Source organism: Sinohyriopsis cumingii, chromosome 13, assembly GCF_028554795.1.
Source record: "Sinohyriopsis cumingii isolate HCF-2022 chromosome 13, ASM2855479v2, whole genome shotgun sequence".
Lineage (NCBI taxonomy): Eukaryota > Metazoa > Mollusca > Bivalvia > Unionida > Unionidae > Sinohyriopsis > Sinohyriopsis cumingii.
The window spans coordinates 27,769,895-27,783,185 of record NC_142973.1 but is presented as its reverse complement, the minus strand read 5'-3'; the positions used below and the strand labels follow the sequence as shown (position 1 = coordinate 27,783,185).

Here is a 13,291-nt window from a genome sequence, read left to right as displayed (position 1 = left end):
TGGCAGCATGATGGTATAAGAAAGGAAGATGCTTGGCACTTGCAGGAGATTGAGGTGGTCAACACAAAGAGGGACAAAAGGCAGTTGTTCATCTGTAATCAGTGGCTGTCCCTTCATCATGGTGATGGACTCAGTAAACGAGAACTCTTCCCAAACCTGTCTTCAAAAACAGGTGAATATAAATTATGATGTACTTTATTGGAAATTGAATGCCCTGCCCACCAACTAGGATGCCTATTTCTTTAAAATTAGCAAATTTACCAAATTTGCCCAACAATTGATAGTGCTTATGAAAAATGCATTTATGATATATTCATTGCAACCATAATATCTTGCATTTAGACTAGAAAGTCATCATTATTTTATTTGTCCTTAAGATATTACACACAGAGACTGCAAAACCATGTTGTACAGTTCAGTGTTATCACTACCCACCTCAGAATCTTTGAGGCAACTTAGCAGTTTCCTGAAGGACCAAGGCATAGTGAAATAACTGAACCCTAGGTTTATTTTCCTTTGTTCCCTGATGAGAATTTCAATTCTTTGTGTAAGCACATTTTCTTTTCTTTTTTTAAATTAATGGTTAAGAGTCTTTAAAAGGTATGCATTTAGAAATGTGACAATGGTGATATTTCTTGCCAATCAAATTAACAAGGAATATAATTATGATAATGACTATGCCTTCATTCTCTTGAATCTACATTTTAATTACTTAAGAAAATTTGGTGTATTGTCATAAATTTTTATGAAGCAAACAACCTACATGGGAGCAGGATGGCTGATGTCCCAATACTGAGCAATTTTTCACAGAATCGTATGTTAATGTTTGCATAGCAGTGTATTGCCTGACAATTCAGCAGTAGCAAGTGTGCATGCATAGATTTTATTAATTGACTTATTGTAAATCAATATATTTTAGCAATATTAAAGAGTTTTAGCTCATCTGGCCAGTAAGACCAGATGAGTTTATGGTTTGGACCTGCATGCATTGTCCACCATTATTTGACCATTGTCCATCATGTGTTTTCCATCAACATTACTTCAACTTTTGAGTAAAAAAACATGTGGGCAAATTTTTTCTCAAACTTGGTAGAATGTTCCTTGAGAACTTACTTTTACAAAAGGTTTTTGGGGTGGCTCTGCAGTGGTGTGGCTTCCTTAGAAACCAAAGTAGAGAACCTATTTTGAGCTTCCTGTTCAGAACACCTCAGCCAGATTTATGTTGTCATTTTTGTTGTTGTTTTGGGTATGGCATCATTTTTAGCACATGATAGGCTATTTCATGGTGGCCAGTATAACTAGTGGAGGAAGAACCTGGGAAAATCCTGGTAAGAACCACAAACTAACAGGAAGCTACTGGCAAGCTTTCTTACATACCCACATTGGCCAAGCCCAAGACTCGAACCCATGTTGACAGAGTTAAAATGTCAGTGATCCATAAAGGTGAGTGCTTTAGGCCACTCTGCCACCTGGGGCCTCTAGCCAGTTTTAATCAGACTTGGTAGGATCATTTCTTAGTACATACTCTATCAAGTTTTTGTTTGAGGGGACTCCCCAAGCAGTGGTGTATTATCCTTTGCAAGCAGTTGGAAAACCTATTTTCGACTTACCCTCTAAAATGGTCAAAGCAGTTTCAAATTAATTTAGTGGGAGTGTTTTTCAGGACAGGCTTTAACAAAGTTATTTCTGGGTGGCTTCCCTAGCAGTGGTGTGGCTTCCATAGAACTATATACAAAACCTATTTTTAACTTCTTCCTCAGAACAGCTACCCAATTTGAATAAAAACTATGTAGGATTCTTTCTTAGGACTTGATTTATAAAAATTTTGTCCATGGTGATTCCACTAGCAATGACATGCTTTAAATAGCAGCCAGCTGGATAATCTATTGTCAACTTCTGCCCCCAAATGGCTGTGCCAGTTTGAATCAAACTTGGTTAAGACATACTCTGTCAAGCATGCTGTATCAAAATTATGTCCTGGGTGGCTTCCATAGCAGTATTGGGACTTCAGTGGTAACCAGGTTGAAGAACTTTGCAATTTCTTCTCTAGAATGGCAAAGACAATTTCAGTCAAACTTTGAAGGAGTGTGTTTTTAGGATATGTTCAAAATTTTGTCAGGAGTTGCTCCCCTAGCAATGGTAAGGTTCATACAATAATGATTTTCAGGTTCTTCTCATGAATAGCTGAGCCAGTTTTAATCAAACTTGATAGTTGGTTACTATCTTCATTGTTAATGTTGTTGAAGTGCCCAGTGTAAACAAATTGTTTTAGTGATGGCAGATTACAAGTTAGCTGAAAAGAAAAATACCTTTATTAGCACAAGATGTTTAGGTAAATGAGTATTAATTCACAAATAAAAAGATCCCTAGCAATGGTGTGGCTTCCTTAGTAGCTGGGTGGAAAACCATTTTTTGACTTTTTCTGAACGGCTGAGCAAATTTTTTTCAAACTAGGTAAGACTTTGTTGGTCTCCATTAGCAAAGGTGGGACTTGGACACGATCTTGCATACTTATTTTTGGGGTGAATCTCCTAGCAACAATCTGGGTTCCATAGCAACCATTTGGAAAACCTATTTTAACTTCTAGAAAGGCTGAGTTACTTTAGATGGTCAAATAGGGTAGGAGTGTTTCTTATGACATGGTCAATCTAAATTGTGTCTGATTTGACTCTCACCATGGTGTGACTTCAATACTAAAAATATAGAAAACCTGTTTTCAACTTCTTTCTCAGAATGCCCTTGGCAAACTTGGTATGAATGTTTCTTAGGACATGTATATCAAAGTTATGTCCAGCAATGCAGCAGAGATGCCAACATTTCCAATTTCATTGGAGTTTCTCCAATTTTCTTGGTGTATTGACTGCATCGTTTTCTGCAATTTCTTAAAAGGTAAATTTCGTAAAAATGTTTAGTTCTAAGACAAAGCTCAGCAATGAAAGAAATTGTTTGAACACCAGTTTTTGCTCTACTTCAGTTTCCAGTAAATGAAATCCATACTGTTTATCATGTGTTAGCTGATTCATCAGAATTGGATGGGTTCCAGTTAACCTCAATTTAGGACAAAAAAACACTGCCTATAAAGAAAGCAATTAGCATTCATTCCCACCAAGTTTTATAATCAGCAATCTTGCCACAGGACATATATCAAAACCTTTATTTAGCATTTATATATTCTTAACTTTCTGCTGATTCTTCATATATCCATCACTCCCTTATTTTCAATGATAGACTGTTAAAGTCTGTCATTTTGTTGTAAATGTTTGCAGTTAGTCTCACGTTTTCTTGCATAGAAATGATAATGTGAATATTTACTATTTGATGCAAATAGAGAATAAATATTTATATTTTAAGTCATCAGTTATATATTGATCAGAATATTTGTGCATATAAATGACTCCCTGCCTTTCAAGCACTAAGCTAATCACAGACATAGTTAACTCCAGTATGTACAGTTTGCCAACACTAGGAAGTCAATAGTTGCTTTGATCGATTTCGCCAAGTTTAAGGTGACTAGGTGATTAGATGATAATTGTTAATTATGTGACTCATGAGGTTCTTTGACAGGTGTGTTTAGGATTAAAAGGATATGATTTGGCACTTGGTTTTCTTTAAACAAAAAAGATTAATCTGCCAAAAATCTAGAACCCCCAAGGAGAGTTTATCATTTATTGTTTATGTGATAGTTATGGGTGACTGATAAGTACTTGGCAGATACTTAAATCGATAAAAAGTGTTTTCAGATCCTTCTCAAAAGTAGATTTGTTAGAGATTGTTTAATACTTGACACTGATTTCAAGTTTCATAGTGACAAGGTGATAATTGTTAAGTAAACAATAGAATAAGTGTTCACAAATCTTTCCTTTGTCAGTATAAATAAATCATTAGAAAAGTTTAGCTGTCGTTATTGTTGAACAGATGAGTCTGTTAGTGTATCTAGGCAAAGAAAAGGAATTGTGATGTATTATCCACAAACGACTCTAATTAACCTAGTTTCAAAGTAAAAAAGTTGGTTAATTTTTTTGATCAAGGTCTTTAACTTAAACATCTCTGTTTCTTTCTGAAAAATCTAGCTATTTACAAAACCCTTTTATATGTGTTCATTTCTACACGTACTATTGGCATATCTTGTATGATAACTTTAATTATCAGTATATGGTTTTAAGGTGCAAACAAAGGTAAAAAGAGAACAAAAGTTCTTAACATGTTAACCCCTGGTGATGAGTTTACATGGCAGGAGGTAGTAGCCTACTGCCGAGCTCTGTAGCATCAGGGTCATGTATGATATACTAAAGTGGGTGGTATTATAGAAAGTAGACAGATGTAGCTCTACAATAATACCAAATAATCTGGAAGTTCTAGTTGCACTACAAAATCCAGAGGGAAAAACCTCATTTTTTGGACCCAATTTTTTTTCCACCCAAAATTCGCCCGTGGTCGGAATCCGATTTTGTGTCCAGATTTTAGACTTTTTTGGTCTCAGATCTAAGGCAGACTGGTATGAACTGCAAACAGACAGATGAACCTTTGCAGAAAGTAGGATAAGATGGGCATTTGGAATAAAGAGTGGTCTCGATACGAAAATAATGGGCCTGTTAAGCAAAATAAAATAAAATACTCCAACTTTTACCCTTCTGCTCATGCACAAGCCAAATGGCCAATGAAAAACAATATTTCTAACACAACTAGGCATTATGTTATTGGAAAATCACCTGGAAGTTGATTTATTAGGATTTATTCAGAAATAGCTTTCAGAATGTGTTTCCTACTCGAATTTCAGGCGAAAACGACAAAAACCTCGTGGGGTTAATGTGTTAAGTTGTAATTTCCTTAAAATATATCATATTTTATTTTACCTATTGTTTTAACTTTAATTTTGATATTATGTTATCATATTTTGCAGCAAGCTCAAATTTCCCAAAGGCAAGTTCAAATTTCCAGTCAGCTTGCTCAGGTCAAGATGTCTTTTATAAAATTTATAAAGATCTGAACATGCCTTGAGAGACCAATCATTCCAACAATAAAGGTTGGCCTCCGAAGAGGAAATTACATGCAAAATGTGGTCTTTCATGGCAGATGGTTTTCCTGAACAGTGTTCTTCTTTAAAGCTCATTTTTGCTGTTTCATTTTCCTTACAAAATTCAAAAACAGTTTGTTATTGATAAGTTTTTGTAATTTGTGTACTGGTTATGTTGAGTTACTACATGCAAAGTTCCAATACCCTGCCAAAATTCCTTTATTTTATTCCAGACTATGAAATTGTCACAGTGACAGGAGACAAGCAGGGAGCAGGAACAGATGCCAATGTTTATATTACAATATTTGGCAGAAGTGGAGCTACAAAAAGAATTCCATTGACAAAAGATAAAAGCAAAAGTTTATTTGAACGTGGAAAAAGTGACTTGTTCAAAGTGCATTCAAACTGTGTTGGACCAATGAAAAAGGTTCTGATTGAGCATGACAATACAGGGATGGCCCCAGGATGGTTCTTGGATAGGGTAGGTGTTTTTGAATCCCAATCCATGTGATGGTTGTATCCTTAGATTTGGTCCTCTCCTTCCATCTGTTATGAAAACTTCATTTGCAAGATTGCACAGAAAGCACTACATATTAGTACAAATTAAACTTTGCTAGCCAGAAGTGGAAAAATTCCCCAAAAGCTTGGTTGCCCACTGGGCAAAGGTATAAAAATACCATGTATAAAAATAATTTTTGTTCATTTGTATTTTGTTTTGTGTAACAGAGTTATCCAGTTACCCAAAATTTCAATAGTTCCAATTATGCTGTATTTCAGCTTTTCAGATGTCACTTGCATTACAGAAAGATTTAAAAGAATTATTTTATGCAGAAAAACATGGTTTCAACTTCAGATAATACTGTCATCAAAATATCTTCTTCTATTTTGTCTTTCTTAATTGGAATTTTATCATATTGAAAGAAGAGGTCAAAAGATAACATATATTAATAAAGAGAGTCAGTTATATAAAATGTAGAGTTGATTTAGCCATGCAAAATTTTGTAAAGAAATTAAAACAAATCTTGATTAATACCATTTACCAATTACTTTCATTGTAAAACTAATACAGCGTCCCCACTTGCAAAAGGCCACCCCTTCTGTGGCAAGAAAGTGTCTTTATAAGAGGGGTGGTCTTTCCAGAGGAGGATCACACAGATTTTAGTAATAATTACATATAAAGTTAGAAAGGTATAACTAATTTTAAATATATATTTTGACAACACTTATATTTTTTAATGTTATTCAGGATAATCATTTTTAATTGTCAATCACTGTCCAAAACCACTTGAAAATTCTGTCAATAAAATAAGCATACAAACATCTGGTTATAATTACAATTGTCTGTTCATTCCATTTTTCCATTGCTGCAGGATGTATAACTGATGAATGAATCATTGTGATACCAAATTTCTCAACAGAGGAGACTGTCTGACATTTTGCACTTATACCAACAAATTATTCCTTCATATTCAACTATAGAAAATGTTTTGTGTTTACAAAGAAGTAAGCCTGATTGTAAAGGTTCTCGTATACTACCTTAGGTTGGGGTGGGGTGTTCCCAGTATTATCTTAAATTATTACAGAAGACCCACCCTGGCTCGTTTTTGTTAGAAATTGAAGTAGTGATAGAGATGCAAAGCTCCGAGCCCCCAGTCAGCGATGCCGACAGTTAAATTACTGAATACACAAAAGGTGAAATTCAAATAAACAACAAATTTAATGCCATTCAATTACAGATAGTCCTTCCTCAAATGAAATTCAATATTCAAAACCCTATCACTTGTCTTTCACTCAACCAAGTGATGGCCTATTTCATCATCCTTCACCCTTCCACTTCCTTCACTTCCGTTCTCTCCTCTTCTTGTCTCCCAGAGACTCGGGACGAACTGTACCAGGGTATTTTCCCTTCTCTGTCTCCTACAGCTCCTCTGGTCCCTAAAAGCTTCCTTTCCAAAGCTCCTTTGTAATTCCCAGAATAACAATGTTTCCCGCCAATTTCGAATGACGTCGGGGTAGCTTATAACTTCCTTAAGTAATTCCCACAAGATGGTTTAGCGACTACTGACGTTCAGTTTCAAAACACTAGATTTAAACTTGCGATTCCAATGGTGGCCACGCCTTGCTCAATTCCAAGTGGATGTCGATTCACCCATGGTCTACATAATTAGCAGATATTGCCCCCTCCCTGGCAGTCTGTCAAGGGTGGATTTTCAACCCTCACTTGATGTTCCTTTGAGCCCAAACCGGCAATTCATGCCACTTACCTGTGAATCGCACACAGCAGAATAAGGTGCCAGCAACAAGTTCCTATGGCCATGTTATATACAGCTGGCTTCCCCTCTGTCTTTTTGATGTCGGCTTACACTCGCAACATTTATGAAGTGAATAATTAGCCTTAATGGGGTTGGGGTGGATTTTACTACTGTATGTGAATTCTCCATATGTTATTAGAGATGTTTCTTTTAAGATATTAGTGCTGCATGTTTAGCTGATTGGACCTAGGGCAGTGCAGGAGCATGTAGTTGTGGCAAATTAGTTGCTTTGTGGTTACATGAATTTTTACGTATAACTGCTCCCTATTTTCGATAATGCGCCACTTCATAGGCATGTTCTCAGACTTCCTGCAGTCCATGGAGTCAGATTGTACTGAATTACTAGTTAGGTAATCCCATATTTATTATGTATGTATGAAATCTCTGTCAATACGTTTTAGCTATTACCATGTTGATCATTATATTACACTTTGCTTGTCAAGGTTTGACATTTTACATTCAGCACCGTTTCTTGCACAAATTACATGCTTGTGTTACCTCATTTAATACCAGATGTGTTTCTCCATCATGTGCTTGCTTGATGTGAACATCACGACACGTGTAGTAAATATGAAGTTTCAGGTTGTTCGTGTTTCGCGGTAAACAAACTTTTCAACGATCGAGTCAAGCAGTGGTGTCACTCGGGTTGGTGTCACCCAGTGCGGTAGCTCATGGTGTCACCCCCATGGTCCTCCTTCCGTAAAAGACCATACGGAATCCTTAGTAATGTCATTTTGGTGTCACCCCCTCTGATGGTGTCACCCGGTGCAGTCCGCACCCCCCGCATCCCCCTAGCAACGCCACTGTTGTGCCTGCTAGTCATGTATTTAACTATGATCGGTTATCTGCTTATGAAATCCGACTAGACCGAGCAGTGTGTGCTCTGTAAAATTTGCAATTTTTCATTTTGGTGTCACCCCTCTGAGATGGTGTCACCCGGTGCGGTCCGCACCACCCTAGCGATGCCACTGGAGTCAAGTTCTTATGGACGCCGTTTTTGTTCGTTTGTGACACATGACCTTGATGGTTAGATATTACAGGTATGTGATTCACATACATTTACACTCAGATGAAATCACAGTGAACTTATTGCCGAAAGTAATATCTTAAATATACCATCTTTATATAAAAACTGTTAGATTTATTGAGTAATGTAATTTGTGTTGTGCATAGTAGCAACCTTCCCAGCAACTGCAATTCTTTTAGTATCATTATACCCTGTCATTGGTTTGCCACAGTTTATCCATTCGAGAACTGTTGTTTTGCTACTGAAAACTATATAGAAATATTAGGATACAGAGTTTTTGTCTCAGAGTTTTGTACAGAATAAGATATAAGATGTGAGAATATTTTATATGCTGGAATATATTGAACCTTGTTCATATGTGATTAATATTGCAAGATTTGCGATAGACTGAGGTTTGCCAGTTTGCCACATCTGATTCGTTGGCGGATTCGGTCTGCCAATTCTGATTGGTTCAGTACTGTCACGTGGTATAAAACCGAAGGTTATATATTGGAGTGGAAGACAGTACTTGTCAGATAACTGCAGAGCACGGTCAAATTCAAAACCAGAACTAACATCTGTGAAGTCCAGTACTCCTTTTAGGTAATGATATATATAAATTGCTAAATAATAATAATAGTATAGGAGTGACAAAGTAATAATAATACTCTGAATTATTTGGACATTAATTAGGTGAAAAGCTAGTAAAATAAGCAATACTTGGAACATTTGAACGTCCGTGTTTTTAACAATATGCAGAGGCAAGCATTTTGGAAAATTACATAGAAATGTTGAGTAAGTAAATTAATCTTCAGAATTATCGTGCAGTTATTTCCCACCACATTGGTAACCTGGGTTAAACGAATACAAAGCAAATCTTCAACTCTCGTCTGTCGGGATCACTCTATGATTTCCAATCGTTATTTAATTTATTTAACATTGAAACAGACTATTATGTGCTGAGACATTTTATTGAAAAGATCCTGGAACAAGACATCGGAAATTAATGTCAGTATCAAATTTTTACAATACAAGAGTGCAAGCAACGAGTGTTTCATGAGCATATTTGTCTTATTCCAATGAATATTGTGTACTGGTAACAGTTTTCCAGTTTGTTAGTTATGTTACTTTCATTAAACATTTTTGGTTGACTTTACTTTTGAGTGGAACTTCTTCAATTAACCCTCCCTAGCAGACAGGAATTAGAGGTCGCTTACAATATCAGTTTTACTTTATGGCAACCAGATGTCACGCTGACTTGAGCTGAACAATACTTTGCTTTTCAGTTGTTAGTTTTTGTCATCTTGATAATTGTCAGTGGCAATAATAGCCAGTAATTATCAAAGTGACTAACCCTAACATCTGAGGAACACACAGCACAAAGCATAATCAGATTACATACCCCTTTGTATGGATTAAAAACATCAGGTATTAAGCAAATCTATATTATGTATATTATTTTACAACTAATAGTTTTGTAAGGAACTTTAGTTAGTGATATTTTATTACTAAAACCCTATCATCGTACTTTGCAATATATGATAAGTGACATATAATGCGACCATTGATTTCTTGCATTTAGGAATTAACCCCCCACCCCCATGGCTAGCTTCACAAAGTACATCTCCATCAACCAGGAGTTCAGAAATTTATTTTTGCCACGCTTTACATGCTTTGCTTGTAGTGAATTGCTTCCTAAATCCCAAGAATGATCACTGAATGCTGTAGATTTTTTCTCAACAAGCAAACCAGGATCGCTATTCCCACCAATGAAACTTACACGAGTCATCACCTGGCATTAATGTACCATTTATATAAGCATTGATTACTATCATTAAACTAAAAGAAGGAATGAAGAAACTTATCACAGAGCATATGCACCCTCCCAAAAAAATAATTTGGAATAAATATGTTATTTTGTAAGCAGTATTATATGCATATATGAGTTGGCAATAAAGAAATAAAGTGCGATATAAAATGTGGGAAATAGTTATTACATGTATGGCGGCTTGAGACCACATTTGAACTGTTAACATAAATTCACACCCATTTTAGGCATTGTTAATTATAACAAAAAAGGGCATTGTTTATTTGTCAATCAATTTCTAGTGCTTTTGCTCACTGTAGAACAGGCATTTTTTTTAAGTATGTTGAAGAGGCTTGAGATAAACCTTTAGCTATTGTGCAGTTTGGGCACAGCTGACCAGAATATGAAATGGGGGCACATTGGGGGAGGGGGGAATCATGTACTCCACATGAAGAAACAGTGTGTCTTTTGAGAATTTAATGTGTATTGGACCCCAGAAATCTGTGAATATTTAATGAAAATGATGCTTACTGGTAAATATGCCTCAAAAAACTTCCCGATGGTAGGTCCCAATCTGCGTGTTTTCGGATTCAATCTCCCAAATTGGTTTTTGAAAAGATTTATTTTTTGCATGACAGTCTAGAATAACTGATCGGTATTAACCAAGTTTATTCAATGACTATTTGAATTCTTTGGAAATCTTTCTGTACATTTGAAACTTCAACACAGAATGGGCATTTTTCGTTGGAACGTATTTGGATTTCTTGGAATTGAAAGGACTTTTAGGAAATAGGAATTCATTCACCATGTTGTAAATTAATTTAATTCTTTCACTCTTGTATTTTGAGAAATAAATTAAATTTTCAATTATACAAAACTTGTAGTTTTAGTCCCTGGAGTCGTAACATGGGAATGATGGCAAAAGTAAAAGATCAATGAGCAAAATTACCATATATTACTTACCCCGCCTGGATTCCTGTTTGGTGACACACTCCTTCAAAATATCACAACCAGTTGTAAATGAATTGACGACTTGTGCCTTGATACATATATCACAGAACATCTGCTTTAACTTTATATCATAATCTCTTGAAGCATTACTGCAATCACTACATGTAGATGATGTTGGACTGTCAGGTATAACATCAGGTTCAGTGACTGTGTTTTCTGTTGAATTTGCACTAAACCCAAATGCTGTTAATTCTGTTAACTTACTCTTAGGATGACACGATGAACACACAGTGTCTGACTTAGTTTACCCATGATAAAGTTGCACTGTTGACAGTATATAATTCTTATTGAGATTTTTTCCATTTGCTTTGTATTCATACACAGCAATCAGTACTTCAAAGGTGATCAGGTTTCTCTGAAGTTTCAGCAAAACTGTTTATTGGTACATTTAAAAAACAAGAGAAGGATTAGCCATTGTTCAGTTAATTGTAGCTGGTTCTGTTCGCATCTTCAGAGGTCGGTCAATTGTAGGTATAGTCTAGTAGCATGACTGAGTGTATCACAGCATACAGTACTCAGGCCAGATGCAACATAAGCAGATTATAATGTAACAATGCACTATAAAGATGGGTTTGTCAATATGAATAAAGGATTTGTTTATGTAACAGATAGATTCCAGTGCATTGTGTGTCCAAGTTCACGGCTTCCTTTCATGGTCCCTTTGAATGTCTCCACTCCAAAATACATGATTATATGTACAAATTAAACAGCCAAATAGGTTGTCGCAAAAAAAAATCGGCAGATGGTATATTTTGTTTCCAATAAGGGAAAAAATCGCAATTTGTGACCCATAGATAAGAGAACTTACAAAGCTAAATATTCATTGGGCATGACATATCAAATGATCACATATTTGCTGTTTGGATCTGAAACTTGCAATTTAGTTGAGTTTGTATAATAAAAAAATGAATGCTGTAAACTGTGTTCATAAAGATGTAAGATTTTTTAAAAATTTAACATGGTCATTTGTTTCTCCTTTCCAATATCTTGGCAAAGTTATTTTAAATAAAATGGATTATTTTAGCTAATTCAATAAATTAATATAGAAAAGAAACTTGAATCTTCTCCTTGATTCTTTCTATCCACAAACAAAATTAAGAATAACAAGGTAAAACCTTTGAGAATCATTCACTGGTGATAGTTGTACCATCACAAATAATCCCATTTATCACTTTTCTTGGTTACCTTTGATTTTTATTCTTTTATAATAATGCTAAATAATCCCCAATGAAAGAGCATTGGCAATCTGATGATATTTTATATTGGTGACAGAACTATGCATAATGCCCTGAATTACTGGTATTGCAAGGTCTCATTGGGACTCCTATTTATAGGGCTGGCAACAACAACTTTTTCAGCAAAAGAGTCCTGAACTCCAGTTTTAAAAGTCCATTGAAAAACCTTGTGTTTCTTAGCACATGCTTTATAACAATATTTTCAGGGGTAGGTTCCCTAGCAATGGTGCAGCTTCCTTAGAAACCATTTGCAAAACCAATATACACCTTATTTAAAATGGCTGGTCCAGATAGAGACAGACATAAACAAATAACTTTGGTATAAGTGTTTATTGAGACATGCTTGAACAAAACTTGGTCTGAGGTGACCATCCTTGCAGTTATGTGGCTTGCATAGCAACCATATCGACAACCTATTTTAGTCGATAGTGGTTAGTAAAACGTATGAGTCACTTTCCCTATGGCATTACTATAACATTATTGTCAGCAGTCATGGTTTTGGCTAACATTTTTCATATTCATATATTTTCTGAACCTCTTGATATATTCTCATCATATTTGGCATGAATTGTTATGAAGCCAAGCCAGTTCATTCTATTACTTACTTGCTCACCCTTTGAATAGATTGAGGTCAAGGTCATAGAAAATATGTGTCTAGGTTTTGGTCAAAGAGCATAAGTGAGTGCAGTAAGAATAGCATGTGCCTTTTTGAAAGACATTTTCTAATAATGAGGAGTCTGTTTACACATTGGACTGCAGTGTTCTTCAGCATGCCGCATGATTAGGTACATTGTACATTGTTCTTCTATTTACTCTACAGGTCAAGATTTATATGGAAAGTTGATAATGATATCAAATATTAGAAATAAAAGAAACATGAAATAAACTTAGACATGGATTTTGCAT

General features: G+C 35.4%; 2 protein-coding genes across 3 annotated transcripts in view; one reads left to right on the top strand and one right to left on the bottom strand.

Annotated features, from left to right (window-relative positions):
* Positions 1–13,291, top strand: part of LOC149785097 (lipoxygenase homology domain-containing protein 1-like) — a 225,905-nt gene that overhangs the window by 23,639 nt on the left and 188,975 nt on the right. For both annotated transcript variants that reach the window (XM_089978857.1, XM_089978855.1), the window contains exons 7-8: positions 7–172; positions 5,248–5,495. In XM_089978857.1, the coding sequence (XP_089834983.1) occupies positions 7–172; positions 5,248–5,495 (414 nt within the window). The remainder of the gene's footprint in view (positions 1–6; positions 173–5,247; positions 5,496–13,291) is intronic.
* The window catches only part of LOC149785098 (uncharacterized), a 73,909-nt gene that overhangs the window by 22,766 nt on the left and 37,852 nt on the right, over positions 1–13,291 (bottom strand). The gene's annotated exons all lie outside the window — the stretch shown is intronic.